This window comes from Erythrolamprus reginae, chromosome 3 (genome assembly GCF_031021105.1).
Source record: "Erythrolamprus reginae isolate rEryReg1 chromosome 3, rEryReg1.hap1, whole genome shotgun sequence".
Taxonomy (NCBI): Eukaryota; Metazoa; Chordata; class Lepidosauria; order Squamata; family Dipsadidae; genus Erythrolamprus; species Erythrolamprus reginae.
The window spans coordinates 153804166-153816657 of record NC_091952.1 but is presented as its reverse complement, the minus strand read 5'-3'; the positions used below and the strand labels follow the sequence as shown (position 1 = coordinate 153816657).

General features: G+C 42.8%; 1 protein-coding gene across 3 annotated transcripts in view; it reads left to right on the top strand.

Annotated features, from left to right (window-relative positions):
- Nucleotides 1-12492, top strand: part of CTNNAL1 (catenin alpha like 1) — an 89511-nt gene that overhangs the window by 59352 nt on the left and 17667 nt on the right. For all 3 annotated transcript variants that reach the window (XM_070747076.1, XM_070747075.1, XM_070747077.1), the window contains 3 exons: nucleotides 912-1070; nucleotides 2149-2241; nucleotides 5610-5760. In XM_070747076.1, the coding sequence (XP_070603177.1) occupies nucleotides 912-1070; nucleotides 2149-2241; nucleotides 5610-5760 (403 nt within the window). The remainder of the gene's footprint in view (nucleotides 1-911; nucleotides 1071-2148; nucleotides 2242-5609; nucleotides 5761-12492) is intronic.

The window sequence follows — 12492 nt, the reverse complement described above, 5'->3', positions numbered from 1 at the left end:
ATTTAAGAAAAGAACAAAAGCAGAGAAGCAATTTAGCCTGACTGTCCTTAGAGTACAACAGTTGTGTTACCCACCATTGCTGTTTTTAAAACTGCTGATAGTTGCATACTTATGGAAATCCTCTGAATTCGTGATGTAGCCTCTTATAAGTCTAATTTTCTGCCCCGGGTGTTATGTATTACCCTGTAGATTATTTAGCATACTTTTGATTTTATTCCAGATCACTTAGTTTCCTTCTGGAAGAAGAGCAAGGATAAATCGTGGGGGCTATCCTTTCTTCATACTCTTCTTTCTTCTGGTAGATTGGTTGTTTGTAGCAGCAAAGAATGTTGCTAGAATTATGAACAATACTATGAACAAACAATGCTGAAGAAGACAATTATGTGTCAAAATAAGCAAATTCTGCATTAGAAATATTTTAATTATGAGACCTATTTCAGTGAATTCTTATTCTACTAACTTAACAACAGCAGTGATTTACTTAACAACTGGAGGAGGAAAGGTGGTAAAATGGGACAAAACCCACTTAACAAATGTCTCATTTAGCAGCATAAATTTTGGGCTCAGTTGTGGTCGTAACTGTATGCCTAGCCCTATTGAATTATTTAATATTGTTTAATGTGAAGTAAGCCACAGTTAAGTCAATTCTTGGTAAGCATCATTATCCTCTTTTCTATATAAATGCAGTTAATGAGTTTATTCTTTTTTGTTAATAATTTTTTTCAGATTCATTATATTGGCGCAGTCTAGAGTATTAATTCAAAAAAATTAGTTGGCCACAAAAAATGTTGAACACCAAATTCCAAAATAAAAACATGAATGGCTTTTGTGCAGATGTTCTAATTGCCTGCAAATAACTTCTGTTTGTTCCAAGTTTTCACTGCTTTGTGTTAATTTTTCCAATATCAAAGCTCCAGAGTGCAGCAATATCTGTCGCAGCAGATCTGATAAAGTTTCATTCTGATCACCTTGTTTTGAAAGCGCTGAAAGCCTGCGGAGTAGAAGGAAATATAGAAGCTATTGCAGAGCATAGTTATAGGCTCTCTGAACAGAAAGACCAATTGATTGAAGTAAGTTTGGATTACATTGAAAAAGATCAACATTCTGCTTATTTGGGATACTTCATTGAAATTATCATTATTGCGGTTGGCTGGGAGATTTGAGTGGCTGGTCATGTCCCTTAGACAGGAATACCCTTTGAGTGGTCATACTGTCTATGTGCCTCTGGTCTTCTTTCTCTTGAAAAAAATATTACTGAATTGTAATTTTAATATTTCAGGAATTACTATTAGCATAGGGAATAATCAAATGAGCTGTATTTAATTTGCATTTAATTTTTATACCGGCCTAGCTCATTTCTTTGTCCTTACTCCACCATATCATTTAGAGACCAACTGCAGCCTCTCCTTTTCACCCAAGTAAGTAAAATGGAATATCCCCAACTCTGGCAAGAGAACGTATTCACAAAGAGCCTTAGATGTTTGGAATTGAGGTACTATGTTAATGCTCCTGCTTCATTCTTCAAAACACCCTTCTGGTGAAAGCTGCTTGGAGCCTTGGGGTATCTGTTTTTAAAATCAACAGCTTTCTAAAATGCAAGTAATAGTTGTACCAACCCTACCATATTTTTCATACCATTGATTCAAAAGGAGAAATAAGCATGCTCATGGAACAAAATAATCATGACAACAACAGCACAGCAATAATTTATTAATCTGATATGCTAGCTGATTCTTAATTCTGGGTGGAAATAGAAATGGATTCCAGATGTCACTGAGTCTCTTTTTTAAAAAAGTAGCAAGTAGTAGAAGACCACATGCAGTCTTCCCGAGCTCTGTTTTTGCTGGCAGAGGGTTTCATGAGGCCGTGGCAGACCAAAATGGAGCTTGGCAACATATTTGCATTGACAGATTGCTCGGACACCCCTGACAGAGTGATGTCAAGCTGACCACACCCACTCTGGCCATGCTCATGCTGCCCGCAAGGTCAGATGCAACCCTGATGCAGCTCTCAAAGAAATCGAGTTTGACACCCCTGCTCTAGAGGCATTCCTGTATATTTAAGCTTTCATTTAGTATCCACCATATATGTTTCATAAGAATTCCACAATTTATACATAGGTTTTGATGATGTTGTTTCTCTGTATAGATATGCCATCTATTGAGACATGTCTCTGGATCAGAGCCACTTGAAATTACTTGTCTCCATGCAGAAGATACTTTTCATGTGACTGGGCCTCAGGTATTTATAAATTTGCATGACTATTTGCTCCAATTGAATTCTGGTTCAAATAATTTAGCTTCAGGTGCCCGAAATTGTAACTGAAAACATTGCCCATCGTACGTACTGTTGTCATTTGGAAATACAGTAATCCCTCTATTATCGCGAGGGTTCCGTTCCAAGACCCTTTGCGATAATCGATTTTTCGGGATGTAGGGTTGCGGAAGTAAAAACACCATCTGCGCATGCGCACCCTTTTTTTCTATGGCCGCGCATGCGTAGATGGTGGAGTTTGCGTGGGCGGCGGGGAAGACCCAGGGAAGGTTCCTTCGTCCGCCTAGCAGCTGATCTGCTCGGCATTTCCCTGGGTCTTCCCCCGCCGCCCACGGAAAGGGGAAACCCGGATCTTCGGCTCCTCGCTTCCTTACGCCAAACGCGTATTTTTTGAGCTGCTTGTGGGAGTGGCTTTGTGCAGAAGGAAAAGAGGGAGGAGGGAGAATGGCTGAGGGACCCCCCTCTCCCTCTGTAGCGAAGGGTGCGCGTGCTTGCTCTGGGCGGTTGCGTGACTGATTAAAAAGGTGGCGACTGGGAAAGGAGCGGCGCGCGCCCTTCCTTAAACGACTTATCGCTGTCGTCGTCGCGTGGTCAGAGCCGCGTCTGCCTCTCCCTTCTGCGCGCTCTCGTTCTGTCCCCGTCGTGTGTGAGTGTGCACCGGTGGGGGAGGGGAGCGAATGAGGCGTCTCTGCCCTCCGCCGGTTCATTTTTGTATTCCTCCCTTCCATGGTTGCTGCTCCACCCCTCTGGTTGAATAGCCTTTGGCTGCTTAGCCGGAGCCCTAGGAAAGAAAACGGAGGGGGTGGGGAAAAGGTGACGACCTGGCGGCAGTAGCGAGAGGCAGCAGTGGAGCGAGAGGCGGGCGAGTGGCTGAGGCCCAGAGGAGAAAGAAACGGGGAGCGGCGGCAGCTGCAGAAATTTTTGGTGTGCAGCGGGGAAACCCGGATCTTCGGCTCCTCGCTGCTTTGGTCTCTCCCCGCTCCTGGCCCATTTGCCTCCTTCCTCCCCACTCCCCATGGTCCAGATAGGGCAGAATTATCCTTGCAGGCGGCCAAGGCGGGAGCGGGCGCGGGCAGGATCCCCTCCACGCTCCCCGCACAACACGCCGACGACGACAACGCCGCCTCCAATCAGCACACCACGTTAAATCCAATCCTTCCACACCGAACAACCCAAATCCGTCCTGGAGGTTCCAGTGGTTACGCCAAAAATTTCTGCAGCTGCCGCCGCTCCCCATTTCTTTCTCCGCCAGGTCGTCACCTTTTCCCCAAGGTGAGCTTGACGACGACCCCCCGGGAAAAAGACTGAAGTGGCCGCTTTCTCCATCGTATGTGTGTGGGGGCTCGGGAGGAAGCTGCCGGAGGAGGGTCGATGACGGGTAGCCCCGCAGCTGCGGTCCCCGCCGGGATGGAGGCGCCTGGGTGCGCGCGCACGCACATACGCACGCGGATGGGGGGGAGAGCGCGAGCGAGCGAGAGGAGGGGGGGGAAGCCCAGACGGGATGAACCGTTTCTTGGGTAGCGCGTGTGGAAAAGGGGAGCGAGGGGCCGGGCGGGTTGAGGGAATCAAAGAGGGGTGGGGGTGCTGCTCTGAGGCGCTCGGAAAGAGTTTTCGGAAGGCTCTCGTGTTACGGCGAAAGGGTGTGTGGAGAGCCTGATGTTGGCGGAATTGGGGACCAGCGAGGAGCAGAAGATCCGGGTGGGGAAACCCGGATCTTCGGCTCCTCGCTGGTGCTGCGCTGCCGAGCAGATCAGCTGCTAGGCGGCCGCTCGAGAGCAAGAGGGGGAGAGATAGAGAAAGAGAGAGAAGGAAAGAAAGAGATGAGAGAGGGAGGAAGAGAGTGTGAGAGAGGAAGAAGCAAGATAGAGAAAGAGAGAGAGAAAGAAAGATGAGAAAAGAAGGAAGAGAAATGAGAAAATGATTGAAGCAGAGAATGACAGGAAAGAAAGATAAAGAGACAGAGAAGTGACTCTTGGTGATGACGTATGACGTCATCGGGTGGAAAAATCGCGATATAGCGTTTTGCGAAGATCGAGATCGCGAAACTCGAGGGATCACTGTAGTTCAATATTCCATCAATAGATGAAAATAGATCCGAATTTCATAATGGAAAAAATATATTGAGCATGGAATAATATTGTTAAAGTATCTTTTAACTATTGATTTCAACATACATACAGACTTCCTAAATGCTTAGGTAGCAAAACAAAACAAAAATATTTTCAAGAAAGGTTCTGCATAGGGAATCATGTTTAATAAAGAATAATCATGGCTGGCATGATTTATGATGCTAGATTCACAGAAACTGTTCCTGACAGTATAATCAGTAAAATGCTTCTTTAGAGCCATTTCACTCTGTTGGAAGACCACCTTCCCTACTTCAGAAGAATAAGTTAATAATCATTTTCAAAATCTCCTTGAAAGTAAGGTTTCTTATAATGGTTATATTCTTTCAGCTTACCGGTACTTAGTTTAAAACAGCCACCTGCTCCATACAATATATAGCACAATAGTATTCCCTATAAAAGTCTTCTGGGTTTTTTGTAAAGCTTTGTTAGCAAATGCTTTTTTAGTACAAATGAGAGACAGCTTATGTTTTGTCCTGTGGAGGTGGATGCAGAAACAGAATTGTATGTGTATGACTGTTGTGGTTGGCTCTGGCCCAGCTCCTGCCCCAGGGAATGTGGAGGTGGAGGCAGGGGACACATCAACATGTCCTAGGCCTGTTTTGTTGCTGGCAGAGTCAGAGAGAGAAGGTGGGGGTGACTTGGAAGAGGCGGGCTTGGCACACAGCCCAGGAAGTCAATCACCATTATCTTCGGTCGATTCGGATGACGAAGTGTTAGAGGAAATATTACAGGAGATAAGAGAGGCCACCTGTATTTGGGTGGGGCTCCAGTAATTAGAGCTGCTGCTATAAATAGCAGCGTGCTAGTTTGGCCGTTGTGGAAGATTGTCTGATCGCAGTTCTTCAGGATCGTGCCTCGCTGTGTCTGAACTTTGTGGATTTTTCATGCCTTTGACACCAAAGCAGAGTAAAGTGTGTGTGTGTTTCACTTTGTGGGAAGAAGGAGGGCTGTGACGTTTCTTCACAGCTACTAGCTAAGTACTTAAGGACTGATTAAGGGACTTGTACAGCCTACAAGGTTGTTTTGGGGAAGAGTGCTCTTTGCAATACAAAAAGGGTGCTTTGTTTCTTTTGAATTTTGTGATAAAGGACATTGTTTTGAATTTTCAAACGTGTGTGTGTCTGAAATTTGTACCCGTGGATTTTCGGGAGGCTTCTACCACAGAGCCCAGCAGAACAATGACAAAACCTGTTTTGTTTCCTTCAGATAATTTCTGCTGCTGAAACTTTGACATTGCATCCTTCCAGTAAAATTGCAAAAGAAAATCTGGATGTATTCTGTGAAGCTTGGGAATCTCAGCTGAATGACATGGCCCTCCTCTTAAGAGAAATCAGTGATGTGTTTGAAGGAAGACGAGGTGAGCAGGTTGTTCCTCAGTACCGACAACCTACTGTCCTTAAATACAGTACAAGTTTACAGCTGACAGCACACGCATATTCTAAGCATTCTCGCTATGAGATGTGACCATCTATCTTCTTCCTAAAGCCAACAAACTACAAGTTGATGCCAGTTAACTCTTTTAGCTACTCTGTACGTGTTTTGAGGGTTGACTACATTAAAATATATTACCTATGGAGGAAAAATATGCAAACTGCCAAAATCCATCAGTAACATGGCAGATCCTTGGAATGTGTCCACCCTGTATTCACAGTTCATAGTTACCAATCTAGCAAATATTAGAGTACCTACCATGTAGCTTAAAGCCAGGAGCACTTCTTAAGTATTTAGATAATAATTCAAACAATCTTGCCTCCTATTTTTCAAGGAGATAATGAATATCACGCTGAGACTCAGCCTTTTATGGTTTTAATTTCAGTGGAATCCGATGACACTAAAAAGCACAGTCTCACTTAATTAAAAGCACATTTACTGCTTTTAGTTAAGTGATTTTAAATCTTTGTTTCATTTTTTTCTTCTTTTGTATGATAATAGAAAAACCTCTGCTTATCAGACTTAAAATTCTTCCCCAATATCTGAGATCATGTGGGCGCACTTTTGATAAGTCTACATAAATTAGGTGTGTGCTACATGGTTGCGTACACTTGTCTCTTTCATTTATATATTACAGAAAAGGGTGCTAACAGCATGTCTGAGAATCTCTCTTTAAGAGCCACAGTACTGCAGTTGAAGGCCACTATTTTAAAGGAATAGAATTCTTTTGAAAAGAATGTTAAAGGAATGGAACTTATTGTACAATGACGTTATTGTGTAGATCAGCAATACATTTTCAAGTATTCAAGGAAGTGATTCATAATTCAAAGCAGCTACATTTTTTTGAGGGGGATGATGGAAACAAAAAAAGTTCTTCTTTCAGTCGGACCTGAACTGTCTAGTGTTCTTGCAAAAGAAAGAAATCCTTATTATTTTTTGTGCTCTCTGCTGACTTCACAATTTAGTGAATTTAGCTATTTGATATTTTAAACTTCTATCATTTCTGCTTGGATGGGATCTTTCTGATGACTGCCCACAACTTTTGGCCTATATTCTGTGGTAAGTCACCTAGTATTTGTGCAGCATTTAGAAAACTATAAAGAGCAAATCTGTTTCTTAACATCCTTGCCAGAGGCATTGTAGTATTATTTGTTTAAGAGATTTGTATTTTCTTGAATATAATCAGTCAGGACAAAATCATGTACAGTACCAGACTTGACATTAGAGAAAAATCAAGCAAGTAACAGTAACTTTTAACTTATAAAGCCATTGCAGAATATCTAAGGAGACAGTTATACATATCTGACTGTGTCTCTCACTTTCTAGCATACTACTTTTAATAGGTCAAGGCTGATTGATTCTCATTTTTATCTTCATATTGAAAGCAAAAATTAGAGATCTCTTGTAAAAATTAGACCCGTATATTGGTTTTGTGGGACATAGGTATACAGTGCTAAGACCCAGATATTGTTTATAATGTAGTAAAGGTACTTAGTAAAATGATATACAGCAGGAGTTCACAACCCCTGGGCTGCGAATGGACATTAGTCCTCAGCCCAACAGGAACTGGGCTGCACAAGTGAGCAAAGTACCATCCAGGCAGCATGCAAAACCACACAAACCAGGTCTATGAAAAGAATACTCTCCACGGAACCTGTCTTTGGCACCCAAAAGGTTTGGGGGCTGCTGTCATAAAATATTAAATTCAGAGAATAATTTGCTGCATCACATTTTCTGTGATTTTCTAACTATCTTCTATTAACACGATCCTTAATTTAGTTTCAGAGAATGTTTTTATATTTTGACTGAGTTTAGATATCAGGCTTGTTAAATTTTCTGCTACATCATTAGCCACTGGTTATAATCCACAATAAACCAGTGGATTCTTGTAATAAAATAAATCTAAATGCTTAGCTAAATGATAAGTGAATTCAGTGTCTAAATAAGTAGAGAGGGTTCAGTATACAAGAGAATAAAACCATGCACCTGGCCTTTTCTTTTTCATGCAGGAGATCTGTAGGGGACCTGTAGGAAATCTATAGGGGATCTGTATTTGTGAATATTTGAACATGGGCATAATTATTACACAAGGACAGCAGGCCTACTCTTCTCTCTATGCTGATCTTTTCACACATTTAAGCAACTGCCAGAATAAGACTAGAATGACTCAAAGCATATGAATGGCACTTCAAATGCCATGGAGGCAGCTAAGAGTTGCAGCTGAACCAGAATTAAATGTATGTGAAATATTGTAAAATTGAATTTGAGTTATTAAATTCATCATGTAGACAATTTTAATTATTTATAATACAAAGTGTGTATAAATTCAATACTGTAAAAATTGAAGTTAGCTCAGATATTTTGTCATCCTGGATACGACCTCACTTATAGACAGTCGTATTTAAGAAGACTTTCTCATAAGTGTGTTAGGAGAATAGAATTCATGTGCCCTTAAGAACCATATAAAACTTCAAGATGCAGTTTTTCTTGCTATAAGTTGACATCAACTATAAGCTTCCTTTTTTGCAGGAAGATATAGGAAACGTAAGTGGCTCCTGATTAATTAATTTATTTATTAGATTTGTATGCCACCCCTCTCCGCAGACTTGGAGCGGCTCACAACAAAAACAGTACAAATCCAATACCTAAAAACACTTTAAAACCCTTAGTATAAAAACAATAATGCATCTCATACAGACCATACACAAAGCGGAAGCGGTCCAGGAGAATCAATTTCCCCATGCCTGGTGACAGAGGTGGGTTTTGAAGAATTTGCGAAAGGCAAGGAGGGTGGGGGCAATCCTAATCTCCAGGGGGAGTTGATTCCAGAGGGTGGGGGCCACCACAGAGAATGCTCTTACCCTGAGTCCCGCCAGACGATATTGTTTTGTCGACGAGACCCGGAGAAGGCCAACTCTGTGGGACCTAACCAGTCGCTGGGATTATATATGATCAGGGATTAAAACCTGATCAGAGGTTTTTGGTATACTGATTCATTATGTTGGAATCATTGGCTAGAATAGAGGAGGGAGTAAAGAGCTGATCTAGCTTGGAGTTACTCTGTGGAGGAAGCAGCAGAGGCCATTGACTATTGAAACTTTTATTTTCCTGTTCCCAAGAGAATGCATTGAATCTGGCAAGATTAATGTCAAGTGCAAGGAACCAGAATAACTCTGTGCATAGGCCAAAGTAGTTTCTTTATTGATGTCTATGTATATTTTATTTGTGTCATAAGCTCCATAATCAAAACAAGGCATACTACATGACATACAGTTTAAAATATAAAATACAAGATTAAAATATATACCAAATTAAACAGCTCTTGCCCAGAAACTAGCAACATTAATTGTGTTGTGTCACTTTGCTGTGAGGTCCTCAGGTATACATTGATCAGGACACAAAGGGCAGATTTACATAAAGTATGTGTTATTTGCATGTCACCACAATCACAAAGAGCAGAAGCCACTGGATAGCCACATTTATCTCTGGGTTTTGCACCTGTGTGCAGGCTATTCAATTATTCCCATACTTCCCAGCTTCCATTAGATCCAGGTTCCAGCTTCTCCATTGCTTCCATCCAGTGTTGGTTCTCTGAAGCTTTCCATAGTCCACTCTTTGACTTTCAAAGGACATGAAAGAAGCCTTCCTGAAAAACACGTGCTGTTACCACATTCAGCCACTAGTGGTTCTAAAACCCTTTGCTATCAGTTTGCACATGCACAACACTTTGCACATGCGTAGAAGTAGCTATTTTTCTATTGATCTGATTATAGTTAGGGTTTTATTTTTTGTAGTACCGTATTTTCCGGCGTATAAGACGACTTTTTAACCCCTGAAAATCTTTTCCAAAGTGGGGGGTCGTCTTATACGCCGGATACTGATTCCGCCGCTTCTTTCTTTTCCGCCTCGCCTCCGCTACTCCTGCCGCCGCCTTTGCCTCTTGCCCGGCGGGGAGAGAGCTGAAGGAACGCGTACCAAAACCGGGGACAATCTTAGTCTCCCCTGCGCGCTCCTCCCCGCGTGCCTTCACCTCCCAGCCCAGCCCAGCCCGCCTGAAACCCAATAACCGCGACCATCCAGCCATGCCTCCCCTTCCCGCCGGCGCCGACCAAGACGTGCACGGGAGCTTCGGAAGGTGCAGCCAGCCGCCAGAGCCCCGGGGGAGCCTTCCCGCGCACCGCCCGGGCCGAGGGAGAGGGCCAAGCGGTGGCCAGCATGCCGGCTGCGGGTGGTCGGCCGGGCGGCCTTTTGCCTGGCTGGCTGGTCCTGGCGCTCTCCGGCACTCTGGCTTGGGCGCCGGCGCCGCGGGTGACGCTCCTCTGCCCGCCGTTCTGCCACTGCCAGGAGGACGGCGTGGCGCTCTCCGCCGACTGCTCCAAAGGGGCGCTGGGCTCCGTGCCCGCCAGCCTCAGGCCCTTCACTGCCTACCTGTAAGCCCCGCGCTGTCCGGCGCTTCGCCTGCGGCTTCTCCCGGGGAAGGGGGGGGAAGGGCAGAGCTGCCTGCCGGAAATCCAAGGGCGACTTTAGCCGGATCCCCAAAGGAACGGAGGAGCATCTCTTTCTCTCCCTCCCTCTCTCCCACTCTTCCTCTCTCTCTCTCTCTCTTCCTCCACCTAGCCACAGGGATTATCTCTGAGATGAATTTTGCAATTATATAGTGGGATAAGAATACCCAATTGAGATGGACTGAATCTATAGAAATTGCGGTGGGGAAAATTTGATTCCAAGTTTGTAGCTCTACTAAATGATATCCCGTCCATAATTAATTTAATAATTAAAGAGGCACAATCAGGATTGAATTAGCCAGGATTGAAAATTAGTAATGACTGCTTGAGGCTGACAATAATGTCATCAAAACCTCAAATCTAAAGTTCAATCCAAAAAGATGCAGTATAAATTACGCTAAATTATCAGATCCAATCAGCAGTCATGGTTGCCAAAAAAGTTTTTTTATAATCTTTTAAATCAAGGAAGGATTTCTGTCATATGTGTTCTTTCAGTATTTTAATGGAATAGACTTTTGTTTCAAAACTGTTGGTCTCGATATCTAAGCATAGCTGGTATAGCTTATATGGAACTGCAGTTATTGGTTACATTGAGAGCAGTTTCCCAGTAGACCACTGTAGAGGTATTCAATTTATGGCTGTAAGTGAACCTGGAAGTCAAAGCACCCATGTGCCATTTTTCAGGTTTTTTTCCCCACAATGTCTCTCTTTCTCTGTCTCCCTCCCTCTCTCCCACCCTTCCTCTCTCTCTCTCTCTCCCACTCTTCCTCCCTTTACCTCTCCCTCTCTCTCTCTCCCTCCCTCCCACCCTTCCCCTCTCTGTTTGTCTCTGTCTCTTTCCCACTCTTCCTCCATCCGCCTCTGTCTCTCTCTCCCTCCCTCCCTCTCTCTTTCTCTGTCTCTGCCTCTCTTTCATGTTTGATGACAAGCAGTCTTATGTTTTCCTGCTAAGCACCTGCATGTCATAAGCATTATGACATGCAGGTGCTGAATTAAAATTATTATCATATTGAAATCAAATCTGATTTTTTTTTTCATTTTTATTTGGTGTGCGTCAGAAGAGGGGTAGTCTTATACGGCGAGTATATCTCAAATTCTATATTTTAACTGGAAAAGTTAGGGGGTCGTTTTATACACCCAGTCGTCTTATACGACGGAAAATACGGTAGTTAGACTTCTAAGATAAGTGGAGCAATGACAGCTCCTTGAATGTTTAATGTTGTATGTCTTTGTTTGTCTTTTTAAGAAAAATTCAATTAAAATATATATTTTTTTAAAGAAGTATCCCGGGGAGGTGGGTGGACCCTCCCGCCACCACCACTACTGGTTCGCCAAACCAGGAGCAACCCACCACTGATTCAGGCTTCCCTTGGATAACAGCTTATAGCTGGCTAATTCTTTCAATCCAGAAACATCCAAAGTATAGTGAGGTGTTCATTCCCCTGTTTCGTTATTGTTGAACATATATTTAGAACAATCTCACTGGACTCAATGCATACTCTTGAGAAAGGCTTTAATTATCTGGCCTCTGCCGCTTCCTCCCACGGAGCAACTTCAAACTAGATTGCCTCTTTACTCCCCTATCTACTCTAACCAATGATTCCATCACATCAATCCAACTTAGGTAAAAGAGAATTTTTAAAAGGAGAACGTTTACTTACAGAAAGATGCATTTTAAGTCCTTGATATCTCTGGGATGTTTATGCTTCCTATTTAAGGTCTTCGGAGAGGGGCGGCATACAAGTCTAATAAATTATTATTATTATTAAATTAATGGGACAGCGTGTTTAATTACCTGGAATCTTGGCAGACAGGTTATATTTTTATTACTAAAACACATTATTTTCCTAGATATTTTTAAAATTTCAGTATCCTAGTAATTGATTCTGCCTTTTTCTGTAGAAAAAATGGGACTGCTTTCTTGATAATGGGAGGTATATATTTAGTATTTTGATAAAGAGATAGGTGCAGTTAGCATATCAGGATGATAGTTGAGGTTATGCCCAAGCTAACTCTTTCCACTTACCGTAACTCCTTAGTTTACACATACTATATTTTTATGATAATGTCATTTTTAAATTGCCAATTTAAAATATTGACCTTCGTTTTGGCATATGATGAATAACTACGTTTTAATGTCTGTAAGGCAATAG